Genomic DNA, 16,521 nt, shown 5'->3' with positions numbered 1-16,521 from the left:
AGCAAGCACAGTTAGAACTGATCCGCATCTATAACTTCCCTATGTCTTTAGTTGCTTTTCATGCATTTGATGCAGACCTGGCATTAAGTGCTCTCCTCCTGAGGTTGCTGAGGACCTGAATTCGTTCGTCACAGGTTACGAGATGACATGACAGTCTGTGTAGCAGACTTTGGCCTCTCCAAGAAGATTTACAGTGGTGATTATTACCGCCAAGGCCGCATTGCCAAAATGCCTGTGAAGTGGATCGCCATAGAGAGCCTGGCTGACCGAGTCTACACAAGCAAAAGTGACGTGGTGTGTATACAACTTTATTTGACAAAGGTGGGGACACACTGAAAGCAATGGCTGGGAGTGATGACGCAGAGAATGACGCTCTGATAAATTGAGGGTTGGCAACATGCTCAGGCCATGCTTTAATTTAACTCATTTACTCATTTGTTTGCTTTCTGTGGCCCTGGAATTGACCCTAGGACCTCGCACATGCTACGAGAACTTTCTAATATAATTTCTCAACCTCGCTCTTCCATACTTTTAAGACTTAATTTTATTTTAATTATGTGTATAAGTATGTATATCTGTACATGGATATATCCACATGTATGCAGGTGTTCTCAGAGGCCAGAGGTATCAGATCCCCTGGAGCCTGAGCCAATCACAGGTGATTATGAGTCAAAAGGGATGCTAGGAACCAAACCTGGGTCCTCTGTAAGAGCAGAAAGTGCTCTTAACCACCGAGCCATCTCTCCAGCCCCCTTTACTTTTTATTAATTTTTTTAAATTTTATTTTATTTTTTTATTAAAAATTTCCACCTCCTCCCTGCCTTTTTACTAATTTTTATGTGTATGGATGTTTGGCCTATGTGTATACCTGTGCATCATGTGTGTGCCTAGTGCCCATGGAGGCAGAAGACTGCCGGACCCCCTGGAACTGGAATTACCGATGGTTGTGAACCCCCATGCGGGTGCTGGAAATTGAACCCAGGTCCTCTAGAAGAGCAGACAGTGATCATAATCACTGAGCCACTTCTACAGTCCTCTATGCCTTTTTTTTTTTTTTTAAAAGCAGGATCTATCTATGTAACCTAGAAAGTCCTTGAACTCCCCATCCTCCTGCTTCAGCCTCCTCAGCAGCTGGGATTACAAATGTGCACCATTAAACCTGACTCTTAGATCTTGTAGAAGCTTTAATTCCAGCACAATAGATTGTGGTGAAGTGCCCACATCCAGAAACCTATGCTCCGCATATGACCCGCAGAGATTGCCCTGTTTCTTTCCTACAAATGAATGACTTGTTGCCCATAACTAAGATTGTCACATTAGATTGAATGAGTTTATTTGGCGGCCTTTGGAACCCATCTGCTCTATAGAAGATGCTGTATAGTTATTCCCTTGATCCAAGCTTGGGGGAAGAAAGCACTCCTCAGCGAGAGGATAACAGCAAAACGAGCAGTGTTGATAAGGGATGGGGTTCTATCTGCCTTTAGCCAAGTTTCCCAAATAGCATTGGTACAAATGGGGAACTACGGGGCTTCACCCCCCTGTGTTGTGTTGGGAGAACAGTGGACCTCAGGCATAATTACCAGCTTTGTACTTCGTCACCAGAGCTTTAAGGAAATGACCTTTCCCCATGAAAACATCTATTCAGCCTTTGTGGAAAGACTTCTGTCCTAACTTCTTGTGGCTTTGTTCTCAGTGGGCTTTTGGCGTGACTATGTGGGAAATAGCCACACGGGGAATGACTCCCTACCCTGGAGTCCAGAACCACGAGATGTATGATTACCTTCTCCATGGCCACAGGCTGAAGCAGCCGGAGGACTGCCTGGATGAACTGTAAGTGAGCATCCGTGTGTCACCGGGCTTTCTGCGTGGGGGGCGGCTACCTGACTGTGCAGTGACCTGGGAGCCACAGGCATGGCTAGGGCGAGTGGGGCCCGCTGTTAGCCAGGAGAGCCTGTACAGAGAGTGCCGCTCACGGAAGCCTCGGGCCAGCAGGCATTACTGATGCAGGTGGTAGTGTATGCCCAGCTCTGTGAGCCCACTGTGGCTCACTTATCCAGAAGTCAACCTCCATCAATGGGCACAGTCAAAACAAGGTACCAGGATATGTTTCCAAACAACAACCTAAGAACCACAAGGAAGTAGATGCTGCCAATAAGTAGGCTTGCTTTATAGTATATGAGGTACTGGGATCCTTTATCCCTTACTCACTTTGAACCCAGTCCTCCTTTTTCTCTGTGCTTTCAAACATACTGATCACACTCAGGAACCTGGACCAGAGCCTTTGAGAGCAAACTGGCTCTTGGAATGGCTTGGGAAGGATTCTGCCAATGCAATTGCTTAGCCCTGTGCCTAGAGGCTGCGGTGCTATTGGCACAAAGTGGACCTAGAAATCCTACGTTTAAAATGTTCCCTGGAGACCTGTGCTTGTTCAGGTGCGAACTGTCCCAACTCCTACCACAAAGCACAGCCGATCAAGACAGACCTCTCAATCTTCAGTGCTATGCATCATAGAAGGAGACCCAGGTGTTGGCCGGACACACATGTATGGCCACGGAAACTGGCTTAACCTCTCTGTCCCTTGTATCATGAGCAACATAATGTATGTTCTTCGGAGAACTGTGGCTCTTGACAAAAGCAACCAAAGTGGGGAGGGGTTTATCTCAGCTCACAGTTCAAGGTACTGTCCATCGAGGCAGGGAGGTCAAGGCGACAGGACCTTGACACAGCTGGTCACATCACATCCACAATAGGGAACAGAGAGTAGGGAATTCTTGCTGTTCCTCAGCCCCCTTTCTCATACAGTCCAGGATCACCAGCCTAGGGAACAGTTCCGCCCATAGTTAAGACGAATCATCCCATGTAGGTTAAGGTAATCGATATCATCTCTCACAGCCATGCTCCTAGGCTCATCTCCCAGATGATATGGAGTCTGACAAGTTGATAACACTAACCATCATGGTGCGTTTGCATGTGTGGGGTGTATACCTGTGTGTCATACACATGCGCATATGTGGAGACTGAGATTGGTGTCCTCCTCAATTGATCTCCACTTTTATCTACTGAGGCAGAGTCTCTGGCTGAACCTGGGGCTCATGGATTTGACTTGTCTAGCAAGCTGGCTTGTCCCCAAGCATCCTGACTTCTCACATTCTGATGACTGGGAATGTAGGTGAGCCACTTTAACTGTATGCATGCTGAGGATCCAAATTCTGGTCCTCAGGCCTGTGACGCAAGTGTTTTATCCACTGAACCGTCTTCCTAGCCTCGTCATTCCAGTTTGATCTCCCCAAGCACTCTGAGCTTTTCAAGACAGTGTCTTGCAGTGGTGACATACAGATTTTGTTGTTGTTGTTGTTGTTGTTGTTTTTGTTTTGTTTTGTTTTTGTTGTTTTGTTTTGTTTTTTCGAGACAGGGTTTCACTGTACTTTTAGAGCCTGTCCTGGAACTAACTCTTGTAGACCAGGCTGGCCTCAAACTCACAGAGATTGGCCTGCCTCTGCCTCCTGAGTGCTGGGATTAAAGGCATGCACCACTACCGCCTTGGGATATTCTCATCATATTTAGTAAGAACATTATAAAAACATAGGCCTGAAGTTGCTCTGTCGTGGAGCAGCATGTGGGATGCTGGTGCCAGCGCGTATATGCAAGACCCTCAGGCCCATCCCAAGCTCTGTCCCTGCTGCCTCATTCTGCACACAGGGCTAGATCACCTTATACACAACACCCTAGGTCCATCTATGGCTCAGACTCTAAACCAAACACAAGGAAGATTGTTTTGTTCCCAGCCACAGCCCGCTTTGTGGTTGAAGAAATCTAATACTGAGCAGAAACAAAGGCTGTAAGTCTCTTGAAAACATCTTAAAGTCCTGATTCGATTCGTTCTAGGGTTTCACGGTAGTTTATAAAGGCCTGTGTTAATGAAATGTTGGCTTCTGGAAATGAGGAAGCTTTCCTGTGTAGCCACACTGCCCAGGAAGTTTTGTTGTGGTTTCTTTCTGAGCCATCCCCCTGCACCAGCAGAAGCTGACATTAGCAAAGGTCAGTCTGGGTCTGAGTGAGGTCTAAGCTGTGTCACACTGTGGTTTTTAAGTGTTTCACTTCAGACTAAAACAAGAGACTGCTGAGCTGGTGTTCTCTGAGAACACTTTTAGGTGGCAGAGACAGAGTCAGCTCCCCTCCTATGGCGGGGGGACCCAGGTGGTTGTAGGCAGGCTACAGTCCCCATGTTCCTGATGGCTGCATGCCCCGGGCTTGCAGATGAGCTGTGGTCAGCAGTCTGGTGAAGCAGGCTTTATTCCTGAGTCTTAAGTGTATGCCGGCAAGCAACAGCAACTCCCAAAGAGGCCTCTGTGCTTCCTGTTCTGGGACATTCTTTTTTAAAAAGAAAACACAAAATGAATATTCTGAACTTCTCAGAGTCTGAGCCTGGCTGGGATGAATGCACTCCTGTGTGCAGCTACTCTTTGGCTTCTTTGAGCTGTCCGAAATGTAGCTACATCAACTGGGAATGTAGCTCAGTGGTGAGGGAGCTCGCCTAGCTTGCACAAGTTCTTATGCTCAGTCTCCAGTACTGTAAAATAAAGAGATAAGAGAGTGAGGAAAAGATCCAGGAAAGGAAGGAGAAGCAGGCGTGGGGGTAGGCAGATCTCAGTCACAGAGCCCTTGGTCCCTGCTCTCCAAGCCTGCTCCTCAGAGGGTCGCCTCTCCTCACAGTATCACTCCTATCATGGAAGGACCAGACTGTCACTCTTGCTTCCTGCTATCCAGGATGCCTCTTTCTGTTATGCTTCGATCAACTTCTGTAGACATTTCCCTAAGCTGAGCTTTTTATGACCTCCCTGGCATCCTCAGAGCCTTCCTCACCAGCTGTCTACAGTGGTCCATGGCACGAGAACCTTCCTTCATCCTCTGGCAGTCTTGTTCCCCACAGGATCCCATTGGCCAGCAGTTATTCTTCAGAATTTAGAATTCCTTTCCTCACTGGGCATGGTAGCTCACACTTTTAATCCTAGCAGAGGCAGGCTGGTCTCTGAGTTTGAGGTGAGCCTGGTCTATATAGTAAGTTTCAAGATCCAAGTACTACATTACAAGAACCTGTCTTGGAAAAAAAAGAAGGAAGGAAAGAGGGAGGGAGGGAGGGAGGGAGGGAGGGAGGGAGGGAGGGAGGGAGGAAAAGAAAGAAACAAAAAAAAAGAAGGAAGGAAGGAAGGAAGGAAGGAAGGAAGGAAGGAAGGAAGGAAGGAAACGAAGCAGGGCTGAAGAGGTATCTCTCACCAATTACACTGGTTATTACAGAACAAAACTGTTTATTCTTCAAGGGGACCTGGGTTCAATTCCCAGCACCCACATGGCAGTTAACAACAGTCTGTAACTCCAGTTTCAGGGCATCTGACACCCTTTTCTGGCTTTTGTGGGCAGTGCATGCATACAGTACACAGACATTCATTTAGGAAAAAACACCCAAATGTTATACATATAAAGTGAGAATAAATAAAACTTTAAAAAACAAACAAGCATCCCCATCTCCTTCCTCTCCCATTGCTGACACCGACATCACAGAAACCAGGGATTTCAGTCCCATCATGATGACATCATAACATAAATACAGTGTACGGGGCAGAACCTTCATCCCCTTCCCCAAGGGTTCTCCTCCATTGCTTAGACAGCAACCAAAGAGATTCTCAAATATTATAATCACAAGCTGGGGTACCTCTGTGGTAGAGAACTTGCCTGGTATGCACAGGCCCTGGTACCATCTCAAGTACACAGACAGATAATTACAATTATAATCTGGTCATGGATTGCTTCTGGATACCATCTTCCTGTGGTTTCCTAGCCCCTTATCATATCTTTGAAAGTCATATTTAAGATGGGCATGGTGAGGTATGCTGTGCAAGAAGGTCAAAAGTTTGAGGCCAGCCCTGGCTATACAACAAGGTCCTTCTCATAGATCATATGTACATATATATGTACTATATCACACTTATATTCTCATAAAGTATTAGACGTGAAAAGGAAAACAAATTTCAAGATAGCACTGCTACTTTTCTCTATAAAGATAGGTCACTTAGAGCTTTCTTCTAAGGCATGGAGTAAGAGTAAAGGAATTAGCCAGCATGGGAACAGTAATGAAAAGGATGTTACGTCCCTAAGGACTGAATTTCTCAAAGCCCAGCTGAGCAAACAAGTAAGGCCCTCTGCAAAATTGGAGGCATGCAAACTGACCAATGGTGTGAAAACCTCAAACACAGGAGCAAAGGTTGAGAGGGAGACTAAAAGGAACTCCTGAGGCAAAGATGGAACAGGACTGTGAGGGAGACGGGTGTCAGGGTGGAGTTCTGGGTCGAGGTCCCACTCTGGAAGTTTCCACATTCCAGAAGCAAGTAACAGTCCTGGTAAATAAGGTTAAACTAGACCAATGAAAGGTCATGTGTACACGGATGAGATCTGTGTGCTGTGTGTGAGGACTAACACTTTCTAGGATTAACCCAAGATCTATAGATTATATGTAAATGTAAAAATGGGAATAGCACGTTTCTGTTCCTGAGAAACCAGTAATCGGCATGAATTAGATAATTTAGATTTGGGTCAGTTTTCTTTTTTTCTTTTTAAAGATTTATTTATGTGTGTATTTTACGTATTCAAAAGAGGGCATAAGATCCCATGGGACTACAGATGGTTATGAGCTGCCATTTGGGTGCTAGGAGTTGAACTCAGGACCTCTGGAAGAGCAGACAGTGCTCTTAACCTCTAAACCATCCCTCGGGCCTTCAGCTCAGTTTGCTTGTTCAGTGATATTAATATCAATTTCCCAAAGCAGGAAGGATCAAAATGAAGTGCTGGCATGACTCTTTCACAGCCCAGTAATTTCCAGTTGTCATATCCTTCCCACGTCCCTCGATTGTAATCCTTAATAATAATAGACCTTTGGGGGTGACGTTGCCTGGCAGAGAGGAGCATCCCCTGGAGAACTCAGTAGAATGGTCTTGAGGAACACTTGGGTGATGGGCTCACCTAATCCGATCCTTATTCTTCTGCTTCCCTCTGCTACCTATGAGCCCCGGGCCAGTGATTTCATTTATAAAGTGCAGTGGCAGAGCTGTCAGGAAGATCAGAAGGGAGTGACACACACTGCACACCACTCAGTTACCACTCGTGTGCCACACTCTAGCTCTGGGTCTTCTTACTTAGTTCCCTGCTCCAACTAAATCAGTGTTCTTGGTCACAACCCAGTTTAATGGTATAGATGGGGATTAGCAAACTTGTTTGTTAAGTGTCTTAGCTACTTTTCTATTGCTGTGAAGAGACACAATGACGAAGGCAACTTACAAAAGAAAACATTTAATTGGAGACTTGCTTACAGTTTTAGAGATGAGTCCATGACCGTCCAAAAGCATAAGGCAGAGAGAGAGAGAGAGAGAGAGAGAGAGAGAGAGAGAGAGAGAGAGAGAGACTTGAAACTGGACTTTGAGTCTCTAAGCCTACCCCCAAGGACACTTCCTCTATCAAGGCCACACCTCCTAGTCCTTCCCTTTAGTCTACCAGCTGCAGACTAAAACATTCAAATAGATAAGCGGGTGGGGGCCACTTTCATTTGAATCACCATAGTAAAATACAAATAGTAAATAATTGTGGCTTTGAGGGCCTTTGTAGCCCCCACTCAGTGCTACAATTGTAGCAAAAGCAGTCACAGACAGCAGCACATGACTAGGCATAGCTGTGTTCTAATAAAACTTTATTTACAGAGAAGATGATTAGTTTGATGGACATTAGCCCTTTTATTTGCAAAAGTAGGTATAATTGTGAGGTGCATCTTCTATTTTTAGAAACAGAATTATCAGTTTTTGACAAGGGGCTGAGGAGATGACTTTGTAGGGAAGAGTACTTGCCCAGCACCCATGTAAGAAGCATGGTATGGCTATGGTCCACCTGTAACCTCAGAGCAGTGAGGGGTAGAGACACATGGATTCCTGGGGCTCGCTGGACAGCCAGTCTAGCCAAAACAGTAAGCTCCTGGTTCAATGAAAGACCCTCTCTGAAAGGAATGAAGTAGAGAGGGGATAGAGCAGCCTCTATATACACATGCACAAATATATCCACACACACACGAAACATTCAAAAAGTTGAATAACCATTTCTCTCTTTTTTTTTTTAATAAATGGTGGGTGTGGAATTTTTTTTTTTAATTTATTATGTGTACAACATTCTGCTTCCCACACACCAGAAGAGGGCGCCAGATCTCATTACAGATGGTTGTGAGCCATCATGTGGTTGCTGGGAATTGAACTCAGGACCTCTGGAAGAGCAGTCAGTGCTCTTAACCTCTGAGCCATCTCTCCAGCCCACCATTTCTCTTCACACAAACCAAAACTCGTTTATTTCCATAAAAGGTGGAATGAATGCTGATTAAAACAGAATGGAGTTAAAGCCTAGGTGAGGAGGAAGGGATGATCTGGGTCTGTCCCAGGTGGCACTCACTCATCTGTCATCTTCAGGTATGACATCATGTACGCTTGTTGGAGTGCCGACCCCTTGGACCGACCCACCTTCTCAACGTTGAGACTGCAGCTGGAAAAGCTCTCCGAGAGTCTGCCTGATGCGCAGGACAAAGAGTCCATCATCTACATCAATACCCAGTTGCTAGAGAGCTGCGAGGGCCTGGCCAACGGGCCCTCCCTCGCTGGGCTGGACATGAACATTGATCCTGACTCCATCATTGCCTCTTGCACTCCCAGTGCCACCATCAGCGTGGTCACAGCCGAAGTTCATGAGAACAACCTCCAGGAGGAAAGATACATCTTGAACGGGGTCGGTGAAGAATGGGAAGATGTGGCCTCCGGTCCTTTTGCTACAGTCCACCCTGGAAAGGATGCTGTCTCGCCAGAGGACAAACTCAGCAAAAATGGGATCTCCTGGTCTCACAGCAGCACGCTCCCCTTGGGGAGCCCACCACCAGATGAACTTCTGTTTGCAGATGAGTCCTCTGACGACTCTGAAGTCCCAATGTGAGGCCAACTGGGTGGAGGCGTGACAGGACCAAGCAAATACTGCTGCGTGGGACCTGGTTGCCTTAGCTACTTTCTTATTGCTGTAATGAAACACCATGACCAAGGCAACCTAGAAGAGAAAGGGTTTAATTAGGTTTACAGTTTCAGAGGTTTGAATCCATGCTTGTAGAAGGAAGGCATGGTGACAGAAAACAGCTAAGTGCTTACATCTTGAGTGGCGAGCAAGAGATAGGAAGTACTCTGGGAAATGGCACCGCTCTTTTGAAACGTCAAAGCCAGTGACAAACCTCCTTCAATAAGGCCATTCCTCCTAATCCTTCCCAAACAAGTCTACCAACTTGTTTATTCAAGTTCTATTCAAACCTGCAAACCTATGGAGCCATTCCAATTCAAAACGCCACACTGGTTATACCTGATGTTTTGGTATTTGTTTTTCTTACTTACTCATAAAGTCCATGGCCTCACAGCACCAGGTGAATTCTGTCAAGACAGTTTTCACTATAAACACATAACCAGGGCCTAGAGAGACCGCTCACGGGCTAAGAGTGCCTGCTGTTCTTGCAAAGGACCTAAGTTGAGTTGCCAGTAACTAAATCAGGTGGCTCACGACCACCTGTAACTCCCGATCTCGTGCTCGCTTCCGGCCTCTGAGGGCACCTGCATACATGAGACCGACAGTCACGTGTAAGTCAAAATAAACGTAAAGATAAGCAGCAAGGCTTGGAGTGTGGCTCCGCAGCTAAGTGTGTGCTCCACCTGTGGGCTGCCCTGTGTTCCATCCCAGGGCCTCCAAACAGTACAAAATAAAAATACAGAGGCGGGGGGAAAGCTGCGTTGGTAAAGGCCTTGACTTATAAGCACGAGGATGTCAGTTTGTTCCCCAGAGCCCACAGAACAAAAAAGTTGGGTGTGTGGCACATACATGTAATCTCAGTGCTGGGAAAAAGTGGGGTCTGGTGGATTTCTGACACTCACAGGGCAGCCTGCCTAGGTGAGTTTCAGCCCAAGTGAGACCCTGTCTCAAAGAAAAACGGTGGACAGCACCTGAGGAGTGATACTTGATGCTGTCCTTTGACCTCCACACACACACACACACACACACACACACACACACACACCAGAACATTCATAAGCATGTACACACAAGAAAATATAAATAAAATCATAATATATTTATTTAAAGAGTGAACATATATGTATATGGTGGAAAGAGACAAGGGTATTATATTTTAATAAAAGATGACTTATTTCACTGACCTTGCAAATCTTAAACTATATTCCTCAGTGTTAACCTTTGTACAGAATCAATGATGCTTTTTAAAAGTCGTTTTCTTTTCCACAGTATTAAATGTAAAAGTGTTTGTAAAATGAAATGCCAGACTTGACTTCATATTTGACCTTCATGAGAAACCTGGTATGCCTCCATGAATTGTGTGTCTGATAAAATGATTTATTTAATGTTTAAGGTTTTATAACTGATCATCTGATATGACTTCCTAATAAAATACAAATCAGGAAGGATGCTTCCGACTCAGAAAGACAGCCATCAGCAGCAGTCCTGATACCTCTGCAAAGGAGCTCCTTTAGTGGCTGTCCCTCACCACAGTTCCTATGCCCATTCTTAGTATTGCCTCTGAGAGAAATGGAAAAACCATCTCAGAAGTCTATAGATGAATGGCTGGCAAGAAGGCTCAGTTGATAAAGGTACTTGTTGTCAAGGCTGATGTCCTGAATTTGATCCCCAGGACTGACATAGTGGAAAGAAAACCAACAAAGGTGTCTTCTGACCTCCACATAGACACCCACACATATACCCACTAAATAAATAAATAAATAAATAAATGTGATTTTTTTTTAAAGAGTACATAAATGAGAAAAATAATAAAGGATTCAAGATGATTTATCTTGAGAAGATTTTAAACCACCTGTGGAAGAGTTTGACAGGTTAGTCGTGTTTCGGTTGGGGAGTGTCACTCACAGGAGGTGGGCAGGAGGACCAGGGCACAGGCTGCAGAGTTCTGCCTTCGCCATCACTTGTGGAGCACTTGCCTTGTTCCCAGCCCCGCGTATGTCCGCTCCCTTTCCTGTGTGTCCTTACACCATGGGTTCCAGAGTCGTCTAGACCAGGGCACCAAGGCTTGGGAAGACTGAATAACTTGCTTATGGCCATGTCTAGAAACTGTGAGAACCAGAATTTAGAACATTCAAATGAGCACATGGTTTAGGGGCTGTACTAGTAAGTTTCATATTGCAACAAAACACTGGGGCAGTGGTTCTCAACCTTTGGCTCATGACCCCTTTGGGGGTCAAACAACCCTTTCACAGGGGTCACCTATTATGATTCGTAACGAGTGGTGGGCCAGGCGGTGGTGGCGCACGCCTTTAATCCCAGCACTCGGGAGGCAGAGACAGGCGGATCTCTGTGAGTTCAAGGTCAGCCTGGTCTACAAGAGCTAGTTCCAGGACAGGCTTCAAAGCTACAGTGAAATCCTGTCTGAAAATAAACAAAAAAAAATGATTCATAACAGTAGCAAAATTACAGTTATGAGGTAGCAACAACAATTTTATGGTTGGAGGTCACCACAACATGAAGAACTGTATTAAAAAGTTACAGCATTAGGAAGGTTGAGAATTACTGCACTAGAGGCAATTAACTTTAAGAAATAAGAAAGAAAGAAAAAAAAGAAAGAAAGAAAGAGAGAGAGAGAGAAAGAAAAGAAAGAAAGAAAGAAAGAAAGAAAGAAAGAAAGAAAGAAAGAAAGGATAAAGGTTTAATTAACACACAATTTGAAAATTACAATCCTAGACAGGCAGCCCCTTGGCTCTGCCTTTGGTGAGGATGGCGGATGGTAAAGGTTGAAGAAACACATGCCTGTGTGCTAACCATTAGCCAGGAAGCAGAGGTCAGGGTCCCACAATTACCTTTGGGAGTACTCTTTCAAACACTGAAGGACCTCCACAAGATCCCACCTCCCTGGGAACTGTTGCGAAATATTTAAGATGTGTTACATTCATTTATGAAGTGGAGTATTTGTTTAATGATGTAAAGATGTGTTGCATTCTTTAAGTTGCATTTGTTTAACTCTGTGAAGCTGTGTTACTTTGCCTGCCTAAAACACCTGATTGGTCTAATAAAGAGCTGAACAGCCAGTAGCTAGGCAGGAGAGAGAAAAAAAGATGAAAACGCCAGGTGTCATCCACCCAACCGCACAGCCAGCCACAGAGTAAGAAAAGATATTTAGAATAAAGGAAGGTTAAACAGTCCAGAGACAAAATGTAGTTAAAGTGAAATGGGATAATTTAAATTAGAAAAGCTGGCTAGAAACATGCCAAGCGAAGGCCAGGCATTCTTAGTAAGAGTAAGTCTCTGTATTTATGTGGGAGCTGGGTGATGAGAAAAACAAAACAAAACAAAAAACTATAGGAACCCCCTGGGGAACACTCACCCAAATCACAGCACAAATCTATAGCTTTAGAGCCTGTCCTGGAACTAGCTCTTGTAAACCAGACTGGCCTCAAACTTGCAGAGATCCACCTGCCTCTGCCTGCCGAGTATTGGGATTAAAGGTGTGCACCACCACCACCTGGCTTAGACATTTTATTTAATATATACAAATGTCATTCGCTGCATGCCAGGCATGGCACTCATTTAATTTCATGGTAGGTACTACGCTATTCCTGCTCCACAGGTGAGCAGGCTGAGGCTAGAAGAAACTGACTGATTGGGGGCAGTAAACTAATGCCATCCATGAAAACACTGGCAGATTCAGGGCCCTTGGCATCATCAGAACTGTTGGCTTCAGACTTGAGAGTGAGCTCACTCAGGCTGCAGCAGCCTTCAGAGTACACAGGGTTCAGGGCTGCAGTAGCCTTCAGAGTACCCGGGGTTCAGGGCTACAGTCTTCCAAAGCCGAGTCCTGGCTCCAGCGGCCAGGCCAGGATCCCCATCTCCAGTGTGACTCCTCTGCCACTCTCCAAAGGTTCTGAGGAGCTTAGATGAATCTGCACCCTTGTCACATGACAACATCACATTTTATTAGTGAAAAGAAAAACAGGAAATCATAGCTCAGGTCAGTTGTCTCTGTGGTTTCCTTGTCATGACCCTAACCCCCTCTGATTCAATCCCTCTTCCCTTTCTTCAGCGGGACTCCCAGAGCTCAGCCCAGTGCTTGGCTGTGGATCTCTGCATCTGCTTCCGACTTGACACTCTCCTATGGAGAGTGAACACCAGACAAACACATAGTATGCATAGGTATATGCAGACAAACACACACACACAAAACCCAATTCTCATACACATAAGTGAAAACACACAAATATTTTAGAATCATTTAAGAGATGAAGAGCTGGCTAAGTAGTTAGAGAGCTTGCTGCTCTTGCAGAAGACCTGAGATCCATTCTCAGCACCCATGCCAAGCATCTCATAACTGCCTGCAACTCCAGCTCTAGGGGAATCTAACTCCCTGGCCTCCAGTAGCATCTGAATGCAGTTTTACGCACATATACACACACACCAATAAAAATAAATCTTATCGAGGCCAGCCTGGTCTACAAGAGCTAGTTCAGGGACAGGTACCAAAGCTACAAAGAAACCCTGTCTCGAACCCCCCCCCCAAAAAAAAAATCTTTTTTTTTTTTGGTTGTTTCGAGACAGAGTTTCTCTGTAGCTTTGGAGCCTGTCCTGGAACTCCCTTTGTAGACCAGGCTGGCCTCGAACTCACAGAGATCCGCCTGCCTCTGCCTCCCGAGTGCTGGGATTAAAGGCGTGCGCCACCACCGCCCGGCTCCAAAAAATATAAATAAATCTTAAAGGTTCATGTTTTAAAAATATTTTTACATATGTATTACTGGAATTTTGTGACTGGTTTTAAAAATGAATAAAACACATTTTTGTTTGTTTTGCTTTTCAAGACAGCATTTACCTGTTTAATAGCCTTGGCTGTCCTGGGACTCCCTTTGCCTCAAACTCACAGAGATCTGCCTACCTCTGCCTGCTGAGTGCTGGGATTAACGGTGTGCTCCACCACTGCCCAGCTAATAAAAACACCTTTTAACAGTTGTGCAAAATCTCTTGTTGATGGTATCAATAGAGTGTGACGAATTTGGGCCAGTGAGATGGTTCAGGGGCAAAGGTGCTTGCCACCAAACCTGGCTACCTGAGTTCAATCCGAAGGCCCCAAATCTGCAGGGTACAAAGGAAGAACTGACCCTGTGACTTGTCCCCTGACCTCTGCATAAGGGCAGTGGCACATGCTCATACAGAGATCCAAACACGCATGCACACATTTGTACACATGTGTGTGCATGTCCAGGCACACACACATAGTAATCAACACTGTTAAAGAGTTTGAAGAGCGTTAGAAAGATGAGTCCTCGGTGGAGAACAGTGGCTGCCCTTGCACAGGACCTGAGTTCAGCCCCTACATCCACATGGTGGCTCACAGCCATTGCCAACCCCAGCTCCAAGGGATCCAAAGTTTTTGCTGGTATCAGACACACCATTAAAACAGTTTTTTATTGAAGCCTTGATTCGGGATCAAGAATGGCTAGTTTATGCCGGGCGGTGGTGGCGCACGCCTTTAATCCCAGCACTCGGGAGGCAGAGGCAGGCGGATCTCTGTGAGTTCGAGACCAGCCTGGTCTACAAGAGCTAGTTCCAGGACAGGCTCCAAAAAACCACAGAGAAACCCTGTCTCGAAAAACCAAAAAAAAAAAGAATGGCTAGTTTAAACAACAAAAACATACTAAGAAAGGGATGTACATATCTGTCGGAAAGTTTCCTATAAATTTAATATTAAGTATCTAAGCTATTATACCTTGGATTTTACATTTTTTAACAGTATGCTGTAAAACGTATATAATGAGTAGTTAATCAAATGCCCTGTCACACCCCAAATCTACCCAGGTGACTCTGTTCTGCCGTAGTGATGTCAGGGGTGAGCAAGCCAGGGCTTCTGGCTTTTCTTGAGAGATCAGCAAACACAGCAGAGATGTTTGATCCATGCAGCTACACAGCCAAGGCCTTGGTAGTGTTCCAAAGTGATGTGTTGTCGTGGATGAAGCTGGACCACTTCCAGCAAGAAGTCCTTTAATCCCAACACTCAGGGAGGCAGAGGCAGGTAGATCTCTGTGGGTTTGAGTCCAGCCCGGTCTACAGAGTAAGTTCCAGACAGCCAGGACCACACAGAGAAAATACGTCTTGGGAAAGAAAATAAAAAAAAGTCAGTCCATATACTGAAAAGGTAAAACTATTTTAGCACCCAGACCTAATTGCTAGCTATTATTCAAGGAGGTTTTGACCCTGTTCAAAAACCTCTCACAAAAAAAAAAAAAAAAAGAACTCTCACAGTTTACGTAGTCCTGTGTAAGCTTTAATATGCACGTGGCTGTTAAGTACCCCCCCCACACACACACACACTCCCAAATTACATTTCCTGAGCAATCAAGTGAGTTTTATAGACTCAAAGAACTATGTTTACAGCAATGGTTACACTTCTGGGGCTGGCAAAAGGGATCAGCATTAAGAGCACTGGTCGCTTTTCCAGAAGACCAGAGCTGGATTCCCAGCATCCACATGGTGGCTCACAACTATCTGTAATTCCAGTTCCGCAGGCTCTGATGCCCTCTTCTGGCCTTCACAGGGACTGCACACATCTGGCACATAGACATACAAGAAGACTGAACATATAAAATAAATAAATCTTAAAATTAAAGGTACACTCTATGAAGTAAACAGATGTACTTTCAGTTATCTTAAAGCAAACAGGATTCTTTCTCTGGGAAGCTGGCAACCAGGGTCATTCCTAGAGGGAGTCTATCAGGAAAAGGGGGTTTAATGAGTAAGGAGCCCTAATAAGAGGGTTTCAAAAGATACAGCCTCAGCAAACATAAATTCTGATAAAATCAGAAACACAACTCTACTTATTTTAGTTTTCTAAATTTTCTAGACAAAGACTGTTAGTAGCTACCAGTTCAAAGTTATATCTGAGTAACAATTAAGGCAGACCCCATTAGCTAAATTCCTTATTTCTATGTAACAACATTATTTTCCAAGTAAGTTTGTTAGTAATGCGTATGTAATCAATGTTATTATACTTCCTCCTTCACTACCATAACTCAGCACACTTAAACCTCCTCCCTGAGAACCCAGGGTCTGTGGGGTTCTCAGCCATAGCCTTGAACACTAGTCTTGACCGTTAGCAGAGACCGCTAACTTTCCCAAACTCCCATACTGTCTTCTGCATCAACCACAGAGCTTTCCTGTTGTCTGTGTGTACGCTCAGGTCCCTTTCCAAAGTGGCTGCTATGGTGAAAACCTAGAGAGGAAACAAGCCGGGTCATTGTCTTCTGCTTAGCTCAGATTAGGGCTGGGAGGTCAAGAGGATAGGGAAACAAACACCAGAAACATTGTGATCTGTAGGGTGAGGCTTGTCTGGCTGGCTTTCTTTCTTTCTTTCTTTCTTTCTTTCTTTCTTTCTTTCTTTCTTTCTTTTCTTTTCTTTTCATTTCATTT

The 16,521-nt window shown here is 45.0% G+C and overlaps 1 protein-coding gene across 1 annotated transcript in view; it reads left to right on the top strand.

Moving 5' to 3' along the window:
- Positions 1-10,688, top strand: part of Mertk (MER proto-oncogene, tyrosine kinase) — a 101,778-nt gene extending 91,090 nt beyond the window's left edge. The window contains exons 17-19 of the mRNA XM_057781866.1: positions 135-294; positions 1,694-1,830; positions 8,496-10,688. Of these exons, the coding sequence (XP_057637849.1) occupies positions 135-294; positions 1,694-1,830; positions 8,496-9,009 (811 nt within the window). The 3' untranslated portion in view covers positions 9,010-10,688. The remainder of the gene's footprint in view (positions 1-134; positions 295-1,693; positions 1,831-8,495) is intronic.
- Positions 10,689-16,521: the final 5,833 nt, after the last annotated feature.

The sequence above is a fragment of the Chionomys nivalis genome, chromosome 9 (assembly GCF_950005125.1).
Source record: "Chionomys nivalis chromosome 9, mChiNiv1.1, whole genome shotgun sequence".
Taxonomy (NCBI): Eukaryota; Metazoa; Chordata; class Mammalia; order Rodentia; family Cricetidae; genus Chionomys; species Chionomys nivalis.
The sequence above is the reverse complement of the archived record's forward strand: the minus strand, read 5'-3'. Positions and strand labels throughout refer to the sequence as shown.